At 37.4% G+C, this 24055-nt stretch overlaps 1 protein-coding gene across 3 annotated transcripts in view; it reads left to right on the forward strand.

The window, feature by feature from the left end:
• The first annotated feature begins 860 nt into the window (after positions 1–860).
• DIPK2B (divergent protein kinase domain 2B) overlaps positions 861–24055 on the forward strand; it is a 51473-nt gene continuing 28278 nt past the window's right edge. Inside the window, exons 1-2 of one of the 3 annotated variants that reach the window (XM_087871269.1) lie at positions 861–1224; positions 12379–12643. In XM_087871269.1, coding sequence (XP_087727395.1) covers positions 1010–1224; positions 12379–12643 — 480 coding nt within the window. In that variant the 5' untranslated portion in view covers positions 861–1009. Of the gene's footprint in view, positions 1225–4455; positions 4685–12378; positions 12644–24055 lie in introns of those variants that run through there. The other 2 variants (XM_087871271.1, XM_087871270.1) reach the window with 2 other exon arrangements.

The raw sequence follows: 24055 nt of genomic DNA on the forward strand, positions 1-24055 counted from the left end.
ACGGGTGAGCTCCCGTTATTTGTCCCAGCTTCTGCCAACCTAGCAGTATGAAAGCACGTTAAAAATGCAAGTAGAAAAATAGAGACCATCTTTGGTGGGAAGGTAACAGCGTTCCATGCGCCTTTTGGCGTTTAGTCATGCTGGCCACATGACCACGGAGACGTCTTCGGATAGCGCTGGCTCTTCCGCTTTGAAACGGAGATGAGCACCGCCCCCTAGAATCAGGAAGGACTTGCACTAGTGCGAGGGGAACCTTTAGCTTTACCTTTAACCATTACTAAGTTCTATTTGAAGTTCTACTACTTTCTACTTGAAGTTCTATTTAAACATGTTTCTTTTTTATTTCTTATGTAATCAAGTTTTTTTTCCAATAGTTTTTCTTCATTGCTTCCAATATTTGTATCCTGGAACAAGAATGAGAGAAATGAGGAAGCCTTATTTTTTAGAATAAATCACATCCTTTCAGCACTATGGAAAAATATATCTACCGGTATTAAATCATACAGACTCACAAGTACACAGAAAGGCTTTCTGAGATTAAATTGTTGCAAACACAAAAACCAGTGAAATGGAATTGAGTTATAACATGAATTTTACAAAATAGGGCAAAACTGAAGTGCAATTTTTCATTACTTTACATGTCCTGGCTATAAATGTGGCCTATATTTGAAACCATGCCTTTAGGGTTTTCACTTTGAATGACTTCTGTTCCTTCAACAGGATATCCTTTATTTGTCTCCATGAACATTATGATGAGTGAAGCTTTTTTGCATGCTGTGTTTTGTGATGGGTGGGTCAGCAGCTGCTCCTAGAAGAGGAAAGGTAACTATAGCAACAAATGTTATCTGCATCCTCATGTATTTCCTTGTGCCCACCCTAATTCATACTCTTTCTACTAAAGCTACCAACTAGTTGGTAAGAGAAAAATATTCCAGCCTCTTGGATCAAATTCTCTGTAAATGCTGTTCAATTAAAACTGAGAATATTAGAACTTAGGTAGACCTAAGAGATGCTTGAGATGTATCACCTTGGCTCCAAATTCCTGCTCTCTCTTCTGAGTTTCACTGTGAATTGCAACCTATTCTTAGAAGCAACAGTTTCCCCCTCTTCAGGGCCCCGAGTCAAATCCAGCTATACTTTTGGTCGGACCTTTTTGGGACTTGATAAGTGCAATGCCTGCATTGGAACATCCATTTGCAAGAAATTCTTTAAAGAAGAAATAAGGTCAGAATCTCCATACCATATTTGGGGTGGGATGAAGGGGAAATGGGATTTACTTCTTTGGAGGAGGAAAAATCCCCTCAAATATATAAATTTGCCATCACGCAACCTGGCACACATTTATATGCTAGTAACACATATAATTTTACTGAAATTATTAATAAATCGTTAAATCATTTAAAGATGCAAGCATCCATTTTTGTCCTAGAAAGACCTTACATCAATATTGTTTCAAAAGCTTAGTTGCTTTTTTAAAAAGTTCCTTATAATTTGCATAAGCAAGTTTTGACTTTAACAATTGTATCATAAAATATAAGTAAACTTATCACTATAATATGCCTTAAATTTTGACTGTTGTTTGCTGTTTGCTTTACATTTCAAACACTTTGGCTAAGGAAATGACATGGGGCAGATTGCTATCATGTATTTTGAGTTCAATTAATTTCACGCACATAGTTAACTCTTTCAAAATGAAATCAATGTAATTTATTTTATTTATTTGATTAATATCTATGTTTATGTTACTAATTTTATGAACTCTGGAAGCAACTCCAACTATGTGGTTGTTGCTTATCTAAATATAGTGAAAATAATGTATATATATTAGGCTTCCAATATCTAGCCAAGAGCTGCAGATGCTAAATTAATTTCAGACTCAAATGGTCCCTCAAATAAATAAGTTTTGTTAGCACTTCTAAAATTAACATTAGGCAGGCTTGATGTGGTTCTAAAGACATGGCATTTCAAAGGGACTCTGCAACAAAGAAGGCCTGAAACCTTTGGCTAACGGCTGAACTGCTCTGTAATGGTGATACCAAGATAAACTATATCTGATCATCTTAAATTCAAGAAGAACACAGAGGATGTGAGAAGATAGCATATTTTCACCAGAGGGACTTACTCCCTGGAAGTGCTTGAGACCTCAATTTTAGGGTTGGGATAAGCATTTTTGAGACTATTGTAGTTGAGCTTTTCCCAAATCAATGTGTGCTCAGTTCACATCATTTTGAATGAACTAAAATATGAATCAGGCTCAAGTACTTTTATCATATTTGAGCTATGCTAAAGGAGTATGGCAATTTAACCTAATATATTTTTCTAATTTGCAGAAATTATTAGTGCTCTTGTCATGATTTGTTCAATTTCAGGTTTTCTACGAGAAAAAAAATGATAGCAGATTTGAGAGAGTTCTGAGAGAAATGCTCATTCTTTTCCAATGATTTATATAATTTTAAATGCTTTTAAACAATTGGTAGCACAGCAGACAGAAATTGTTGTGCTAGTAAACTACAGTATAATTTTATCTGATGGTTATTGCTACTGAACCAGATAGATAAGTTGACTTTTTTTCTCTCTGCTCTCATATTGAAGGTAATATAATATAATAATGACAGCCTTGGTAAAACCTAGTACATATATTTTTAGCTATTTTGTATTTGTATATTTAAATCCCCAGCACAGACATACATGATTGGACCTACAGATTGGATGTCTTGTATATCTCTGCATTCTTTAAACTTTTGCAAATTCTCTGAAAGGGCTGAGGGATTGGGCCATCTTTCCCTCCTTCTGCTATTCAATATGAATGTTCAATGTGTGATTGGAGGCAAACTGGGCTCAAGTTACGTCAAAAATGCTCTGAGATACGTATATATATACACACACATACAATAGCCACTTTTAATATTACTTTCAGGTTCTACATACTTTGTGGCAATTGAATCAGCCTTTGGGATGAGTTAAAACTTAATTCATAAAGCCTTACAAAAAATGTTATTACTGTTTGGCAACAGCCATGCTTCAGATTTACTTTATGGTCACAAATCCTAGCAACAATGACTACTATATAGGGGTATCAACTGTGTTGGGATACCAAGGATCATCAAGGCAAATAAGCTTCCTTCAAATAAGAATGCACCTCAAAAGTTCCCCTGAATTTGTGAAATGATACTAGGTTTGTATGATCAATGCTAATAAATTCAGCAAGACTGTGAAGATGGAAAGGATACTCTAAAAGCACTTTTCCCTTAATCTCAGGACTATTGAGGTTAGCTGTTAAATTTGCAAGAAATTCAGCTGATGGAAAGTGAGTATTTAAAAAAAGAAAACACCACCCTCTGCTTTGCTGCATTGTTCAAAACTACACTGGATCTTTAGCTGATCTTCAATGAGATGTGGTGTATACTTGTTTCATTTCAACTTATGGAAACTGATGCAGTGGTGGGATTCAAATAATTTAACAACTGGTTCGCCCAGGGTCAGGTTGGCTGTTGTGGGAGGTGTGGCCCATCCCCATCCTCCAGCTCTGCCAGACATGCGTGTCAGAGTATGCACAGCATGACTACTAGTTTTGGACAACCCAGGAGCAAAATACAGTACACAGAGGTTTTGCAAACAGTGGTTTATCTACAAGTTATATATGTATGTATATATACATACACATGCTAAGCAAAGCCTTGGTAGTACAGGGGTTTAAGGCACCCTGTTATTAAGCTGATTATTAAGACCAGCTGCCTGCAATTACTGCAGGGTTCGAATCTCGCCAAGGCTCAAGGTTGACTCAGCCTTCCATCCTTTCTAAGGTAGGTGAAATGAGGACCCAGTTTGTGGGGGCAATAAGCTGACTTTGTATAAATATACAAAAAGATGAAGGCTATTGCTGAGCACATTGTAAGCCGCCCTGAGTCTTCGGAGAAGGGCGGCATATAAATCAAATTAAAAAAAAAAAAAAGCCAGGCAATCAACCAATCTTCAACTATAACAGGAAGCACATGGAGAAATACATGGAGAGATAATGGAGATAGAACATGAGGAGAGAAAGACACCCTCTAATGACCTCCCTTATATAGGCAGCTTCTTAAAGTGCAATAACCTGCTGACTCATTCTCAGTCTTAAAGGGCTGGTCAGCTTTAAATCATCATTACCCTGACAATGCGGGACAAGCCTCCTGCAACGGCCAATCTGACCCTGGGCGAACCGGTTGTTAAATTTCCACCCTTTAACAAAAGGCTGTTTCCAAGGGTGCTTGTCTGCACATTGGTCTCGCAGCTGTTTCAGCCTTCCGGATGGCTCCTGTAAGAGGCCAGGTTTCCGAGGAATGAGAGGGGGTTACCATAGAGACAAGGAGTTGATGCTCCCAAGAGCTTACATGGGAAGGTGAAGAATTGGGAAGTGGAGGGAGGGGGGAATCCCAATTCTTCACCTTCCCGACCATGGAACTGCGTGCAGGGGGTGTTGGTCAGTCTGCAGGAAAAAGTGAGAGGGGTGAGGAATTAAGTTGGCAGCACAATTTGAAGCTGGCCCCAATGTAAGGGAGACTGCGGGATTAGTTTGACCAGGCAAATTATTACACACACACACACACACACACACCTATCAAAGTGGATCCTGGGCGCTGCACTGCAATGGAGAAATGGAGAATGGAGTGGCCAGCACAAGGGAAGGAGGAGGATTACTTGAGTGGTATGTAATATATTTGCATAATATCCTAGTGTATTTTGTATACAGTTTAATTAAGGTTTATTGAATTCGCATAGTATATCAACATAACGTGTACAGTACATCAAGTCATAAACTGTAGGATAGCAGTTAAAATGAGAACAAAGCATATTAAATCAAAATTTAAAGCACCTCTTTTTGACTTCAAGTGAGAGGAAACCGGTCAGAAAGTCACAGTTCTTTTTTTTATTATTGTATTGCCATATGGCTTTCTACATTTACTGAACATAAAAACTCTGTACAGAAAGTTAAGGATATTCCCGGAATCTATTCTTTATCAATTATGTGCATAATTACTTGGTTCACATGTAATAAACTTGTACACAGAGCAGAATTTACTCTTTAAAGGGTTTTACATATCTCTAAATACTGTGGTTTTACTCTTAAAAAGCATATTTAAAATCTTTTTTATAAAGGATTTAGGAGAGGGTTGGGGTAAAGATGCAAATTAATAACAATGAAACAGAATCATGGAAAAAACTTGATAGCAAAATGACTCCATGTAGAAATGAGAGATTTGCTTATCTCTACTCAAAATATAAAACCTTTTGAACAGAAGTCTATCATGCCTTGCATAGCTAGAGAGAAAGCTTCAGATGAAAGAAAGTGACAGAATAATGAACTATATTCTAATTTATTCTTGCTCAGTTTCCACAAAACATTTCAAGGTATCAGTAACTTATACAACATGGTACTAGAATCCAGTTCCCTGCATATTAGGTCAGAGTCTCAGATCATTTTCAGTTTGCCCTAAAGAATTCCATGGGAAAAGATCTATTTGGACTTAATCTGTTTAGCCATTTATACTGAATACTAAATGATAGGCTGCAACAAGTTTAGCAGTTTGTAGTGACTATTTCTTATTTAAAAATATTTGCAAGTAAGCTTCCTTACAATCTTTATTGAGTTTATTCTCAAAGGAACTCTATTACACATACCTTTGGGATTCCTCTGTCTATATATGTTGAAATGAGGCCAAGGAAGATTCAGTAAATGGGAGAGCATTCAGTTCATGAGTCAACCAGGGATTTTCAAGTTCAAGTCCAACATGATCTTCATAAGATCGCATTGCTTTTAGTTAGATGCTATTTAAAGTCTGAAGAATTCTCAAATTAAAAGTTGAAAGATGAAAATAACTTCATATATGCCTGATCTTGAGAGTACATACATATATATATATATATATATATATATATATATATATATATATATATATATATATATGGTTTTTTACTGTTAAGATGGTGAATTACAAGAGAAAAAAGTCTAAATTGAATTGTGATAATACAGTGAAGAAAAAAGAGCTAAATATATGAGGATGGTTAAATAAATTAAATGTAGTAAGAGCAACAACAGTGATACATATAATAAGTGCAAATACAGGATTATACAAGATTAATTCAAACATTAAACTAAAATCTGGATCATATAGGATAACACTGAGGCCTCTTCCTCATTTTTAGAGCAAAGACTTTTCAAACATAGACAACAACTGGATCCACTGCTTAAACTCAGGAACATGGCTTTTTTCCCCTGTAATATCAGATTATTCTCTTTGTTGTATCCCAAAGCCTGTAACTACATGATCTAGACCAGGGCATTTTCAGTGTCAGAACAGAACTTGAAAATTCTTGCACCACATAAAATAATGTCTGGTTGCAACCCCCATGGGGAGACAGTTTTTTGATGTTGCTGTCATATAATTACACACATTACAAAGAGTAGGATTTATCTCTGAGTAAATATACACAGTATTGTACTATCAAAAAATAGTCATTCATAAACATCACTTAAGAATTCAGTGCTTTTCGAAAGTTAAAGACTTTGCAGAGATTTCATTTTCTTTTGGAGCTAGAGGGCAACCCCCCCTGCAATTTTAAATAAATTTAGCATTAATGTATCAAATGATCAAATCACCTACTCTGAAAAGATTCTACTGGAATTGTTTTCTAAGTGAACATTGTAGCACAAGGCTTGGTTCTTAAATCAGTTTTGAAATACATTGCTTGGAATTATTAAGGCAGTCTTCAAAATCATATGCATCTTTCAATACACTTTAAAAATCAGTCAATTAAGTCAAATGAGTCATAAATTATATCAATTTTAAAGTAGTTTTTATTGCGCACTCCTAATCATCTTGCCAAAGCTTCAGGTTTGAATGTTTACAGATTTGAATATATTCATAATAAGAGAAAATTGCAATAGGTTCCATTGATTTATTGGAAGCATTGCAATATTTAGGACATTTTTGTGAATGTCTGCCACTTAGTGTGTATGTGTGCATATTTTATTTTATTTTATTATTTTATTTTATTTTATTTTATTTTATTTTATTTTATTTTATTTTATTATTTTATTTTTTGAATTTCTATACCGCCCTTCTCCCGAAGGACTCAGGGCAGTGTACAGCCAAAAATAAAACCATGACAATATAAAAATTAAAAGCAATTTAAAACAATTAAATAAATTGGCCAAAAAATTCTAATAAAACAACCCATTAAAATAGTAAAATGTTATTATTATTTAGGCCAGCCCTGCTTGTTGGAATAATAATGTTTTTAGGGCACGATGAAAGGTACGAAGGTCGTGAATCCTACGAATCTCCGGGGGCAGTTCATTCCAGAGGGTAGGGGCCCCCACAGAGAATGCTCTCCCCCTGGGGGTCGTCAGCCGACATTGCCTAGCCGACGGCACCCGAGGAGCCCCTCTCTGTGGGAGCGTACCGGTCGATGGGAGGCTATTGGTGGCAGAAGGTGGTCTCGTAAGTACCCAGGTCCCAAGCCATGAAGCGCTTTAAAGGTGGCAACCAGCAGTAAATGTTTGTCTGTGGAGGCTGTTAGAGCACTATTCCGTCAACATTATTTGAACATTTTATAGCTTTATAAATATAACAGTTTGCAAGACAGACACAAAATAAAAAAAGCCCAAATTCACAACATTTCCCTAGGATGAAGGTTTATAAAAAAGGTCCTGAGGATATACTTTGTAAAATAATTTTGGTCAGCCTGTTGCTTAAATTTGGTTTTACAATGGAGCTTTAGTTTGCTTTCCTTTACATGTATGTCTTTGCTTTATATTGATTAGTGATTGATAGGTGCCATGCAGTTGGGGTCAACTCTTAGCGACCACATACAGTAGCTCTATATAATGCCTGTTTTTAAGGCTCCAGATATCTTCTTCACTGATACCAGCTGCCCTTTACAATTTACAATTGGACAGATTTTGATGACATCTCTCTAAATAGTTCCTTCTGAATTACCAAAGCAAGTTAGATGGTAGATAGGTAGCTGCAGGATGAGGAAAGTATTTATCTCTCTGACCGGTCGCAGTCCATGTTGGCAGGGGGGGAAGAGGTCGACCTCAAGGCGCCTTGTTTGCGGGGTGCCACAAGGGTCGGTCCTCTCGCTGCTCCTGTTCAACATTTATGTGAAGCCCGCTGGGTGAGATCATCCGTCGTTTTGGGGTGCGATGCCATCTGTACACTGATGACACTCAGCTGTACATCTCCACCCCAGACCACCTCAATGATGCCCTCGAAGTGATGTCCCACTGTCTGGAGGCCGTGCGGGTCTGGATGGGGAGAAACAGGCTTCAACTCAACCCTTCCAAGACCGAGTGGCTGTGGATGCCGGCGTCCCGATATAGCCAGCTGGTGCCTTCACTGGCTATTGGGAGTGAGTCATTGACCCCCACAGAGGGGGCTCACAACTTGGGTGTCCTCCTGGACACACGGCTGTCTTTAGAAGAGCATATGACGGCCATGGCCAGGGGGGCTTTTTATCAGGTTCGTCTGATATGCCAGTTGCACCCCTTTCTGGATCGGGACTCCTTATGCACAGTCACCCATGCCCTTGTCATGTCTCACCTGGAGTACTGCAACGCTCTCTACATGGGGGTCCCCTTGAGGAGCACCTGGAGGCTCCAACTGGTCCAGAATGTGGCTGCATGGGTGATTATGGGAGCGACGTGGCGCTCCCATGTAACACCTCTCCTGCGGAAGTTGCACTGGCTCCCGGTGGTCTTCCGGGTGCACTTTAAGGTGTTGGTTCTTATCTTTAAAGCGCTCCATGGCTTAGGGCCAGGGTACTTACAGGACCGCCTGCTGCTACCGATAACCTCCCACCGGCCAATACGCTCTCACAGAGAGGGCCTCCTCAAGGTGCCGTCGGTCAAGCAATGTCGGCTGGTGGCCCCCAGGGGGAGAGCCTTCTCTGTGGGAGCACCCGCCCTGTGGAATGAGCTATCTCCTGGAATACGACTGATCCCGGATCTCCATACCTTCCAAAAGGCCCTGAAGACTTATTTATTCCAGCAAGCCGGCCTAGCCTAAATGGTTTTTAATGGGATTTTTAAATTTTATAGACTTGGGGTTTTAAATTGGGAGGCCGATTGATTTAATCTCTTTTAATTATCTTAACTTTTGTATTGTATGTATTTTAATTTTGGCTGTTCACTGCCCTGAGTCCCTTTTGGGAGAAGGGTGATATACAAATTAAATAAATAAATAAATAAATAAATAAATAAATAAATAAATAAATAAATAAATAAATAAATAAATAAATAAATAAAAGTTTATTGAAAGAATGTTTACAAATTTATATTCTAGGAAGTAGGCATTTGTTCCCAACAGCAACAACTAGCACTGGGAGTTTTATTCACCAACATTGGTAGAGATCTAAGTGTCTTCCCTCTGTTAAATTATTTCCAACATTCCTTACAAAAGCACTGTCACAAAAAAAAAAAAAAAAAAAAAAATCCTGGAAAAATCATTCACTGACTGAAATATAGAACCATACATTATAAAAACTGTACACTTGCTTTTGATTCTAAGAGGTATTTTCTTCTCCTGGAGTACTTTCCAAGGGGAAGTCAAGTTTAGGGCTTGATTTAGAGGAAACTGAAACTAATCTTCCATAACAAACTTTGGGAGTTTCTCTTTATGCTTTAGACAAACTTCACAGAAGAGCCATTCTTACAATCTAACAATCTTGAAAGCAAGCTATAATATTCAGCTTTGATGCCAAATGGATGCTACATCAAACGTGTTTACATACTTTTTTATGTTTCTACAATGGGATGAAAAGAAAGCTAATACTGAAGGTTGATGAAGAAAATCAATCATCTTTGTAAATGCAAAAGTTTTCGATGATTATGAAATTTAAATAACTATTAACAAAAAATACATATCTGCAGAATATGTCATCACTGTTAATTGTTTATGTCTACCATTTCCTTTTCTTCAGGGGTCAGGTCCAATGGTTTCATTCTGACCTATGCTGTTCTGTCAAAATAATGGAATCTTGATATTCCCAATCCACCCAAGTATATGGCTGAGAAAGCTCGAAGACCTCCAAATCAAATATGCAACATAAATAGCAAAGATGGTATTAATGAGTATGCAACAGAGCAATAGCAGTTTTGCTGAGCATAAATATGTCTAATGTTGGATGTAGACTAGACTAGACTAGACTAGACTAGACTAGACTAGACTAGACTAGACTAGACTAGACTAGACTAGAATAGAATAGAATAGAATAGAATAGAATAGGAATTTTATTGGCCAAGTGTGATTGGACACACAAGGAATTTGTCTGGGTGCATATGCTCTCAGTGTACATAAAAGAAAAGATATGTTCATCGAGAATCATAAGGTACAACACTTAATAATTGTCATAGAGTACAAATAAGCAATCAAATCATATTAGGAAACAGTCAATATAAATTTTAAGGATACAAGCAACAAAGTTACAGTCATACAGTCAGTAGTGGAACGAGATGGGTGATAGGAACGATGAGAAGATTAATAGTAGTGCAGACTTAGTAAATAGTGTGACAGTGTTGAGGGAATTATTTGTTTAGTAGAGTGATGGCATTCGGAAAAAAACTGTTCTTGTGTCTAGTTGTTCTGGTGTGCAGTGCTCTATAGCATCGTTTTGAGGGTAGGAGTTGAAACAGTTTATGTCCAGGATTCGAGGGGTCTGTAAATATTTTTACAGCCTTCTTTTTGACTTGTGCAGTATACAGGTCCTCAATGGAAGGCAGGTTGGTAGCAATTGTTTTTTCTGCAGTTCTAATTATCCTCTGAAGTCTGTGTCTGTCTTGTTGGGTTGCAGAACAAAACCAGACAGTTATAGAGGTGCAGATGACAGACTCAATAATTCCTCTATAGAATTATATCAGCAGCTCCTTGGGCACTTTGAGCTTTCTGAGTTGGCGCAGAAAGAACATTATTTACTGATGATGTTTTTGATGTTAGTTGTCCATTTTAGATCTTGTGATATGGTAGAACCTAGAAATTTGAAGGTCTCTACTGTTGATACTGTGTTGTCTAGTATTGTAAGAGGTGGAAGTATGGAAGGGTTTCTCCTAATGTCTACCACCATTTCTACGGTTTTGAGTGTGTTCAGTTCCAGATTGTTCCGGTGCACCACGAGGCTAGTTGTTCAACCTCCCATCTGTATGTGGATTCATCATTGTCTCGAATGAGACTGACCGCTGTTGTGCCATCTGTGACCTTCAGTAGTTTAACAGATGGATTGTTAAAGATGCAGTCATTGGTATATAGAGAGAAGTGGAGAGAGCACACAGCCTTGTGGGGCCCCTGTGCTAATTGTACAGGTATCTGATGTGATTCTGCTTAGCTTCACCTGCTGCTTTCTGTTTGTTAGGAAGCTTATGATCCACTTACAAGTGTGTTCAGGTACCTCTAGCTGGTTTAGCTTAGTTAGAAGAATGTCTGGAATGGTGGTATTGAATGCTGAACTAAAGTCTACAAAGAGGACCCTTGCGTAGGTCTTTGGAGATTCAAGATGTTGTAGGATGTAGTGCAGGGCATCATCTGTTGATCTATTTGCTCGGTATGCAAATTGCAAGGGGTCTAACCAGTGGTGGGATTCAAGTAATTTAACAACCAGTTATCTGCCCTAATAATTTCTTCCAACAACCAGTTCACCAAACTGCTCAGAAAGTTAACAACCGGTTCTCCTGAAGTGGTGCAAACTGGCTGAATTCCACCACTGGGTCTAACAGTGGATCTGTGATCGTTTTCAAGTGGGACAGCAGTAGCCTTTCAAAGGTTTTCATGACTACAGATGTTAGAGCAACTGGTCTGTAGTCATTCAGTTCCTTGATGGTGGGCTTCTTCGGCACTGGGATGATAGTAGAGCATTTGAAGCAAGAAGGAACATAGCACATCTCTAGTGATTTATTGAAGATTCTGCTGAAGATGGGGGCCAATTGGTCAGCATAGATTTTGAAGCAAGAAGGAGTTATCTTGTCTGGGTCTGGAGCTTTTCCTGGCTTTTGTCTGTGAAATAGGTCTTGCACTTCCTTTTCTGTGATCACTAGGGGTTGTGAACCCAATGGGATGTAGTCAGATGTTCTGAACTACAAGTACCCTTAGGGTTATTGTATTCTACAATTTCTACAGTTTCTTTTCCCACCAATAAAGTAAGGAATGGGGGAAATGTATTAGACTCTTCCAGTGGCAATAACATGGAGTGCTTGCCACAAGATTAACATTCTTCCAAAAATGGCCTTTATTTAGCCATTTTATAGATCTCTTTTTGGAAGCCTATCTTAAAGTATGGGAAAACATTCCCATGCTATACTGGGCAAAGGTGGATTAACACTCTTTTATGTTTGTGTTTTGATGACAGGTTTGACAGTTGGCTCTCCTCACATTTAACCCTCCCTCCAAGCTCTCTCTCCCGTTATCCTGGGAACTATTCAGATGACAGCAAAAGTTGGAGACTGGTTGAGATCTCCCGATTAACCACAAAATACCAACATGACGAGTCTGATGAGAGAATTTGCACTTCCCTTACCCAGACTAAAAGATGTAGCATTGAAAGGGCTCTATGGAAGACAGAGAGATTCCAGAAATGGTTGAAAGCAAAGCGCCTGACCCCTCTCTTGGTCCAGGTCTGTACACAGTCTCTGTAATACTCAACTGATATGTAACACACAGTCTTGTATAAAAGCTGCCGGTGGGTGGGAAACAACAATTGTAATATGGATTTTGGATCATCCTTGGTTCTTACTCCTCCTTCCCTACATATGTGGATACACGCAAACCACATAAGTTACAAGTGGTAAGGTGATTAGCTGCTGAATGGCCCAGTTTCTCTAGCACATGATTATTTTCATAAAGAAAGAAACTATGTTGTTGTTATTATTGTTGACTATGCATGCTTTTCATCTTATATTGATACATGATTACCATAGGCTGCTGTGCATCATTCTTGAAGACTTACTAGAAGTTACTGTAAAGCAAGCAGCAGAAGAAGTACTTTTGACTCCAATTGTCTTGCTGATCAGTAAAAAAGACACAACAGTAAAAAACTAAGTTGGACAATTAAACAAGCAAACAAATCCCAAACCCTTCTGAAGCTTCACTTTGTCTCTCTATCCATAAATGCACACCAAGAAACTCCATAATAGAATACAATAAAGTATTTGATCTGTGGCTTTTCACTGTGGATCACATTGTTGCTACACAAACTTACTCCACAGTGAGTTTAAATATAACTTGGTGCTCTGTCATTTGGCAGGATTCACTTTGATATGATCATGTCAAAAGAAAATGCCTCCCTCCTCTTCTTAATCCTGAATGTTCCAGTCAGTGTATTTGTCTGTCTTAAACCAGTCAGGTTATCCTTTGGCCTCCTCCTTTCATATGAGATACAACTTGATCTATTTAGATATATAAAGTCCTTGTCTTTCTTTCAAAACACCAGAACTTCAGTATTTCTGCATCCTTTCTCTAAAGCAACATTCACTTCTATGGTATGTATGTTACATCATGCTCCAGTCAGGGTCCTTTCTTTGTGCAAAAGTGCCTGCTTGCTTTTTGTATACAAATAATTAACTTAATACCCACCTTGTGGACTAAGCTAGGAAATAGAAGCTTCTGGGTGGGTACTCTTTAACCTTAGAGAGTCCAAAATACTGGTGTATGCATGTCTCCCAAATGCTGATAAATGATCAGTGAATGATCAATTGCTTAACGCATTGTAAGCCGCCCTGAGTCTCCGGAGAAGGGCAGCATATAAATCAATTTAAAAAAAAAAAAAAGCCTTTTTGTTGTTCACACTATTTGGATTCTAGACTGATTTGGATAACACCTTTCCTTGAGGTGCATAAATTCTATCTGTTTGTTTTACTGTTTGATTTATTTAAACAAGATTAGCCAAAGAAATAAAATAGATAAACATATTTTATTATAAAATTCAGTGGGAGAATATTAATATCTTCTGTCATTGACAGGAATAACAATATGACATATCAGTCCTTTAAGATTCACAGGCAGTTTGACCCTTATGTTTGTAGAAATGTTTTAGGATTATTCTATGAAGGCTAGTATTTCAACATGTTCTATATAAAATGTAATTTACACAGTTTAGCATAAATATGAACCAAAGGACCTCATTTTGGAAAGTTTACAACAAAAGTGGTTGATGAGCTCAGTTTCAGTTCAGCTGTCAATGTGTTCATCTTAGTCATGTAAACAAACCATCAGACAATGAACAGACTTTCAGAATCTGTATCATGCTTACCATCTGAGACTTCCAGTTTTTAAAACTAGTACAGAATAAAATAAAATTAGAGTTCTGGCTTCAGAACTAACTTGTAGTACTATTTTTCTTAATCATTGTGCTTACTATTATCGAACCTACACTAACAAGGATAACAAAATTCCCTTCTGTACATTCTCTTCAAAAGTTGCTTAATTCAGGAGAACGGACTCCCTTCTTCTCCTACTCCTTCACTTTCACTTTTTCTCTGCTTGTTGAAATGTTCAGGGTATGTGTGTACAAGTGTGTTTCCAGTAAATATTTAACTTTCCAAAAAACTGAAAAGCCGATATAGCTTTAAAAGTTCCTTTTATTGCACTTAAATATTTTATAAATACATTTTGCTTATTGATTTGTTACACCTAACTGAATTTATTGCCAGTGGATCATTGGATTAGGCTTTTGCTTTTAAATTGAGATTCACAAGATGTGTAAGTATCTCAGGCTCTTTAAAGATTTGGGTTTTTAAGAAGCTGTGTGACTGGTTGCTTACTGTGTGACTGTTTGGTATACTGAATACCCCCTGCCCCCATTGGTTAGATATGCAGAAGCATTAATTTTAGATGGCTTTGGAATGCATTTGGTCTTCAGTTCCGCTTTTGATCCTTCCAGAGTATCACTGCAGTGGGACAGACCATCTATGAAAATATATTCAGTGTTGCCTGCAAAATAATGAAACCTGTAGAAAAAAATGACTATACAACTAGTGTTGTCTCTTTAACCATACGCCCAGTGGTGGGATTCTGCCGGTTCTAGTGGGTTCGGCCGAACCGTTTGTTAAATTGCTGGCTCGCCCCGCCCCTTGCCCCGCCCCTCCGCACCACTGGGCGAGGGGTGGGCGAGCCAGCAATTTAACAAACGGTTCGGTGTTTTTTTATAATTTTATTTATCTCGCAGCTGCCGCGGGGCTTCAAAGAGCCACCCTACAGCTGATCAGTGTTAAAAGAAAAGAAATGAGTAGACCAACGCCTGCAAATATAAATGGGTAGACCCAGTGGTGGGATTCTACTTTGGTAGAACCGGTTGTTAAGTAGTTAAGCCAGTGGTTGCCAAAGTGGGTGGTACCGCCCCCTGGGGGGCGGTGGGATGCCTTAGGGGGGCGGTGGGATGCCCCTTTGCTTAGAGGCAAAGGGGGGTGACAGGGGGGCTAAGTGGCAAGGAGGGTGGCCCCCCCTTTGACCTATGCCTCGTACCACTTACCTCCTTGCAAGCAAACAGCAAGAAAAAAACAGCCTCTTTCAGTTTCAGCATAGATTAATTAGCATGATTAGATCGGCCTCTGACTCTCAGCTGATTCACTCTCAGCTGTTTTACAGGCTCATTAGCAAGCTCTGGTTTTGCAAGCTCTTTGCTTGCTGCAAAGAGTGCTCGAGCAGATTTTTTTTTTCCCTAGCTAAAAGGAAAATGAAAGTAAAGCAGGCTCTGCTGCAACGTGACAAAATGAGGCAGAGAGAGAGATTTCTTTTTCTTTTTCTTTCTCCTCACCAAAAAAGGTAGGTGCAAACAATGGGAAATTTAGGGCAAAAGAGGAGAGTTCAAGATTTTAAAAGAAAAAAGAAAAAAAGCTCTATTTAACTAGGGAATTGTAATAATTGAGATACTATTAATTGTATATTGTGTTGAAAGCAGAAATGGTTAAGTTGTGGTTTGGAGGAATATATAGAGGAAATTATTTGCTTTATTATTAGAGCCTTGGTACTACAGTGGTTTAAAGCTGTGTTATTAACACAGCTGCCTGCAATTTACTGCTGATTCGAATCTCTCCAAGGCTCAAGGTTGACTCAGCCTTCCATCCTTTCTAAGGTAGGTTAAATGAGGACCCAGTTTGTGGGGGCAATAAGCTGACTTTGTATAAATATACAAAAGTATGAAGGCTATTGCTTAACGCACTGTAAGCCGCCCTGAGTCTCCGGAGAAGGGCGGCATATAAATCAAATTAAAAAAAAAAAAATATTATTGGTAAATATAATTAATTGATTTGTAAGAAATTGGATTGCATGGAAATAATTGGAATATTCATGTTCATATTGATTAATATACAAAAAAGATAGTTATATAACTAATTGATTTATATTAAAATGTTGAATTTATATTAAACAACTGTATTACATAATTACATAATTAACCAATGTGAGGATGGATATAAAAATAGATGACAATGGGAAGGGGTATAATATGGAATAGAAGGGAAAAATTGAATTTGATTAAGATTAGAGATGAGGATGAAGGGTAATATTGTTTTTTTAAAAAAATAGATGAGGAATAAATATGGCAAAAAGGAAATATAGAAATTGTAAATTTAATTGAAATGACTAAACACTGTTTAAATTTGTGAACCGGCCAAATACTCTGTTCAAAGAAAATACATTGTATGTTTGTATGTGTGTTTCTAATTATTGCTATTTATTCATATTTGTTCTCTTTTATTCTTTAAAGTTTAACAATTCATTCTTTATCTTAATATCTTTATATTTGTTTGGGGTTGGCTTTCTTTCCTTTCATCTTTTTTATTGTACAGCAATCTTTCTCCTCAAACCTAGCACCCCTCTCTTTTCTTTCCTTCTTACTTTCTCTTCCCCCACTCTTCTTCTCCTCCCTACTTCCTCTTCCTTTCTCCTTCTCCTCCTCTCTTCCTCCCTCTCTTACCCTCACTCCTACTCTAATTTCCCTTCCCTTCCTTCATCCCTCTCTATTGCTGTATCCTTTTATGCATATGGACTACTCAGAGGGCTGAAAAAGTTATTTTTGATTGATCTTCGCACTTTTGACCAGTCCTCGAACTTACGACTGTCCTCACATTTTACGTTTTTGCTCTAGCTTGTCACTATGATGAAGAGAAATAAGTGACACAGTTGTTAAGAATGCCGCAACGGGCATAAATGTGAGGATGGTCATAAGTGCAAGGATCGGTCAAAAGTACGAGGACCAGTCAGAAATGACTTTTTTCAGCCCTCTGAGTAGTCCCTATGCAGATAGCCATGCCCACCCAGTCACATGACCAGCTAGCCATGCCCACCCGGTCACATGACCAGCTAGCCACACCTACCCAGTCGCATGACCACCAAGCCACACCCCCAACTAAGCCACGCCCACAGAACCAGTTGTTAAAAAAATTGAATCCCACCACTGCACACGCCAACCCTATTTTAACATGTCAACTATACAGCATGATTTCCACCCACCACCTCACTTTCCATGGATTTCTCTGTAATCACCACAAGATGGTAGCATGGGACATTTTCAACATTAATAAAAAAACTAAAAACTAAAAAACTAAAAACAAAATGAAGTTCAATCGGGAAACACAAGAGTTCCTCTTATAAACTACTAATTTCTCTAGCACTAGGATTCCATTTTTTTAAATCAAGGACTACCCGCAGCTTTTGAAAACAAAACAAAATAAAGCCTTTATAAGCATTTTATTTGTCTTTTTGTTTTTTGGTAAGTTTCCTTTAAGCAACTTGTGCTATCTATCTTTTCACCTCCTTCTGTCCCTCTTCAGTTTGGAAGTGAAGAAAGTTAGCACTCACCCCTCTTAGCAGAATGAAATGTTTTGGGAAATATTAAGAAGGCAGAATATTGTATTTCCCTGGATGAGAAAAGGAGAAACAGGTTTTTAAAGAGAAAGAGCAGCTCCCTGCCCCCAGCAGATATTTGGTGCCCATTGAGGACTGGGCCAGTCTATTTACAAAACAAAAGACTTCAGCTTCAGGGTGATGGGATTAAGACATGACCATCCAGGACATAATAGGATTATCTAGCTCACCACATGACACAACCAAGCCCTTTCACTACATCACCCAGCAAGGTTCAACCAAACTTGATTCAGATAAACATGACTCCACATGGGAGTCTGCAACCAATAGGACACATGCCCTTGCCACAGGAACAGGAAGCTCAAGGTCAAAGCCCAAGAGAGGGTATAAATAACACTCACTCTCCACTCCATGTGTTCAACTGCACCAGAACCATGTGCTTAATGGTTCTGCTCCGTTAAATCATCCTTTCAAGCAGCATCCATGTTTCCAGTGTCTTTCTCCCCACTTGGAACTGAACCCAGATGGACATTTCTTCCAACTAAAGAAACCCTCTTTCTACAGTCTGGCTTCTGTCACACAAAGTTCTCTCAGAATCCAAAAGTTTTCATATACAATGGTGTCCCCTCCATTGGATTACTTCAATTATTTGCTGCCAAATTGTGGTTGAATCTTAGTGACCACATAGAAAGCTTTTCATCATGATGCTTTGCCCTAATCTGATCCTTTAACTCTTCGAATGGTACACCCACCATCACTGAGTCCATCCACCCAGCATTAGAACTTTCTCCAAAGAGCTAGGATTGATTTCAATTATTTATTGGATTTTTTTTTCTTGGCTGTCCATGATAATTTTAGGCATCTTCACCAACTCCAAAGTTCAAAAGCATCAATACTTGTCCTGTTAGAGCACTTGTTAGAAGCTAAAATCTTATACAGGTGCAACATTTGCTGACAGCAAGACCCATAGTTCTTTTCAAGTTTAATTAGAAGAAAATCGGATAGAACCTTTTTTTTTCTTTACATGCCCCATTGTTTGATTTGTCAGTAGATAAAGGGATATATTGAGTTAGAAGTGCTATAATATCACTAAAACTTTATTTTCTTCTTTGCTACTATTTATTGTACAGAATTTATATATTTTAATTAAAATTTTAATACCAGAAAATGAAGATGTCACATTAAAATTACAGTTAATTTCTGGCCAATGAAATGTATATTTTTCCGAAATGATTTTTGCATTTTTAATTTTTATTTGTTATTCAGTTCTTATGATTGAGAACAAGGTTAATGTTTATTTCACACTTTTTCATTGTCAGGGTGGTTTAGAGTATTGCACTTCAAATATATTTTGTAGATGTCTATTCAAATATAGATTCCACTGAGTGCAATTGAATTTCCCCCTAGGAATAGAATAGAATAACAGAGTTGGAAAGGACCTTGGAGGTCTTCTAGTCCAACCCCCTGCTTAGGCAGGAAACCCTACACCACTTCAGACAAATGGTTATCTAATCTCTTCTTAAAAACTTCCAGTGTTGAAGCATTTACAACTTCTGGAGGCAAGTTGTTCCACTGATTAATTATTCTGTCAGGAAATTTCTCCTTAGTTCTAAATTGCTTCTCTCCTTGATTAGTTTCTACCCATTGCTTCTTGTTCTACCCTCAGGTGTTTTGGAGAATAGTTTGACTCCCATTTCTTTGTGGCAACCCCTGAGATATCGGAACACTGCTATCATGTTACCTCTAGTCCTTCTTTTCATAAGACTAGACATATCCAGTCCCAGCAACTGTTCTTTATATGTTTTATCCTCAAGTCCCCTAATGATCTTTGTTGCTCTTCTCTGCACTCTTTCTAGAGTCTCAACATCTTTTTTACATTGTGGTGACCAAAATTGTATGCAGTATTCCAAGTGTGGCCTTATCAAGGCATTATAAAGTGGTATTAACACTTCATGTAATTTTAATTCTATCCCTCTGTATATGCAGCCTAGAACTGTGTTGGCTTTTTTGGCAGTTGCAGCACACTGCTGGCTCATATTTAAGTGATTTTCCACTAGGACTCCAAGATCCGTCTCACAGTCACCACTATTGAGCAAGGTACCACATATACCATATCTGTGCATTTTGTTTTTCTTGCCTAAATGTAGAACCTTACTTTTTTCACCATTAAATTTCATTTTACTAGATAGCGCCCAATGTTCAAGTCTGTCAAGATCCTTCTGTAACTTAAGCCTATCTTCCGGAGTGTTGGCTATTCCTGCTAGCTTGGTGTCATCTGCAAATTTGATGAGTTCCCCATCTATTCCCTCGTCCAAGTCATTGATGAAAATGTTGAAGAGTACTGGGCCTAAAACAGAGCCCTGGGGTACCCCACTGCATACCTCCCTCCATGTAGATGAAGTTCCATTTTGAGGACTACAAGTTGAGTGTGGTTGGACAGCCAGTTACGAATCCATCTGGTGGTGATGCTGTCTAACCCACATTTTTCTATTTTATCAAGTAGTAGTTTATGGTCTACTTTGTCAAAGGTACTTTGTTTGTTTGTTCTGTCAAACTCTATCCAGAGTCTGAGTGGTGAATAAGACCATATCTCATGGCTTTTGAGCACTGCAGAAACTTCCCAATAATCAGTAAGAAATAAGCCTGAATCCCTATGAAGCAGCTGATCATGTTAAGACTAGGCAACCCTGTTTCAGATGTGGGATGAATGATTCAGGACTCAATAAATTGTAATATCTCAGTCAGATTGATTCCTACTCTCTTATAGATACCTTCATAAGTCCAACAATGGAGATGTGGAATCCCTAACTACTGCTTATAATTGTGGTGATTGAAGGTATGTGTATTTAAACCAATAGAGGTTTCTACATTTTATGCCCTATATTAGAAATTACAAGGGCTTGAACTGATAGTTCTGGGATTGTAGATAGCTTCCAATGAAATATCTAGGTAGATTTTGTTTCCCTGGTTCTGGAATGACAGTTCTACTCAAGCTGCCCATTGTCTATGTAGATAGGAAAGTATATAAGAGTCCATAAGTCTCTTTATTTCTGTATGTGTTGATTGCCTCTTTGCCTTGGTTCTTGGCTTGTTTCAGGACCCATTTCCTAATTTGTATCCTGTAGGTTTTTATCTAGGTATTAGCTACAATGGATAAGTTTGAAATTAATTTCAGTGTAGATTTAAATTTGTGTGGCAATGAGAATAATAATGGAGAAAGATGTGCTGGATACACAAATCGAGCCTATAAATAATTCACCGCTTAAAAGAGATTAAAAGACAATTATTAAACCAAGCAGTGATTTGGATTTTTTTTTTTTACTGGATTTATAAAAGAAATATGTTAAAGTCTTGAAGGACTTTATGACAAGTGATATGTAATATGAAAAGTGATACGAAAAAAAGCAAGTTTTGATTACTGGATGTACAAAAGAGGCCTGATAAAGATTTGAAAGATTTTTGGGTTACAAAAAAGATGATCAGAAAACAGGTCCTGGGACTTCGTTTGAAGGAGTTAAAAATAAAGATCATTAAAAATTCAGAGAAGGAACACAGTGTCAGCTTATTCAATCATACTTAAAATAGAAAATTAGATGTTTTCCCTTACTGGATTTTTGCTGATAAAGAAAAAGTGACAGGACTTTTTGATTTTGTTCTTTAGTTAAGAGATGAATTATGGGGTGAAGGGAGTACATGCTGTATTAAGAAATTGTGATAAGCTATTAAAATTGTTTTTACTTGTTGGGATGAAGGGGGAAGTTACTTTTTCTTTACTTTTTATACTTTTTAATTTCTTTTTTATATTTCTATATTTTTGTAGTTTGTATTAGTTTTTATTTTCTGCTTGTAACTCTTAATAAAATTATTGAAGAAAAGCACTGTTGCCTTTGCTTTACCTAACAATCAATCATCTTTACCAACAAGTTAAGCAAGAGTGAAGAGTGGCATTTTTTGAGTACAAATTCCCACTTCTGCATCAAATCAGTTGAACTTTTCCAATAACTGCTTCTTCTCTTATGTGGTTTTGGATATATAGGAGACTTGACTCAAATTATTGGGCTGAAGTAATTGTTTTATATAGAGCAGAGAATTATGGCATTGTCTTAATGTACTTGAATCAAAATGACAGACTGTGAAATAAAATTTTTCACTTCATGTGGATGGTCCTACCTGATCCAACTACCAATTCAGCAGCTGCCACAATGATTACTTTGTGTGTCACAGTGGAAATCTTTACTGAAAATTACAAATAGTCCAAGCTGAAAACCTTGCCTACTAACCTTGCCTGTTCAAGAGATTTGTGCTTATATGCATCTCTTGACAAAATTGTCACTGGCAGAGAAATGTTACTCCCCAACCATACCATCCAGGCTGCCTTCATTTCAGTTTGCAGTAGCTGACACTTCTCCCTGAACTATTTTTTAAAGTGTCTGTATTTGACATTAGCAAATATTGTCATGCAGAGCAAAATATTTAATGCTAATAACAAACAAGAGATGATAAGTATACCATATACAGTAATGTAAGAACAATTAGTCTCATTCAGGATTCAATGAACCTGTTTTAGAGATGTGTATGTAACCTCTGCCTATGTGGTCTCATGGAGCCGTGTTGAAAAGAAAAGCTGCAAATGTTTTCTTTGTTATAACAGTATAAAAACAATTTAGTAAACATAGAGTCAAGTATAGAAAGTTGGTCGATTTAATCCTAAATAGGTAAACCAGACTTCTTCATCAGTCAAGGAAGGTTATGCTGATCTTGTTTTGAATTTATACTTAACCAGTTCAAATGCCTGTCCATTTTTTCTTTTTTTTTTTTTTTAATATAAACTTTATTGTTTAAAAGAAAGAACATTTAAAAAAAAAACACGTACAAGTTTCTCCCAATTGAGAGACAAATTTACATATACAGTACATAAACGTCACCTATTAACTAATTTCCATTATTCTATATAAATATATATATTATATGTACATATATATAAACGTACAATAAAGTATTCCATATTCTATACCTCTGACAGTGCTGTTTTTTGTTATATTGATTTCTTCTAAATTTCATCTCTAGCCATTTCCTTTCCTCTGGTTTATCCATTGGTACCATCTATTCCATGTTTCATAATATTTAGAGTCTTCCTTATCCTGTAACTCTAAGGTTAGTCTATCCATCTCTGCGCATGTATATATTTTTTGTATTAATTCCTGATCTGTTGGCAATCGATCGCTTTTCCAGAATTGTGCTAATACTAATCTTGCCGCTGTGATTATATGAAGTATTAGGTATTTTATGTCGTTTCGGATGTTCTTTTTGATCATGCCCAATAGGAAAATCTCAGGTTCTAATTCAATTTCACAATCTGTAATTTCTCTTATCCATATCCTTACCTTGTTCCAGTATTTCTTAATGATGGGGCAAAGCCACCAAGCATGGTAGAAGGTTCCCTGTGTTTTTCTGCATTTCCAACAGGTCGGATCTACATTTGGGTACATTTTCGCAAGTCTTGCAGGGGCCAGGTGCCATCGATACCACATCTTATAATGATTTTCTTTGTAGGCCACCGATTTTGTCATGCTGTAATTAGTTTCCCAAACTCTTTCCCAGTCTTCTAGCTGTAGGCTGTGCCCGATGTTTCTCGCCCATGCTATCATCTGCCCTTTCACTAATTCTTCTGCCAAATCATATTCGAGTAAATATTTGTAGATTTTTGAAATTAATTTCCCTTCTTTAGATTCTAATAATTTATCCAACCTGTTTTGTTTCAAATCTATTCCCCCCTCCTCCTGGTCCTTCCTATATCTTATCTTTATTTGTGAATAGGGCCACCAGTCTATTGCTATTCCTTGTTCTTTTAATTCTTCCCTAGTTTTTAATTTGCCCTGTGTATCTAATATTTCTCTATATCGTAATATTTTTTGTTCTGATAGTGTATTTGGGTGGGTAATTGCTTCTATTGTTGACAACCAACCGGGGATTTTCATATAATGCTTACTTTGAATTTGTTGCCATGTACTAATTAAAGATTTCCTAATGGTATGATTATTGAAATGTTTATATGATTTGTTTCCAGAGTTCCAAATAAAGGCATGCCATCCCTTCATTAGGTCATGTCCTTCGAGCTTTAACAATCTTTGATTCTCCAAAGTTATCCATTCCTTGATCCATAGTAAACTGGCAGCCCTATAATATTTTTACCACGCTGGAAAACCGAAACCACCCCTAATTTT

Source organism: Pantherophis guttatus, chromosome 5 (genome assembly GCF_059756535.1).
Source record: "Pantherophis guttatus breed Tessera chromosome 5, ASM5975653v1, whole genome shotgun sequence".
NCBI classification, from domain to species: Eukaryota; Metazoa; Chordata; class Lepidosauria; order Squamata; family Colubridae; genus Pantherophis; species Pantherophis guttatus.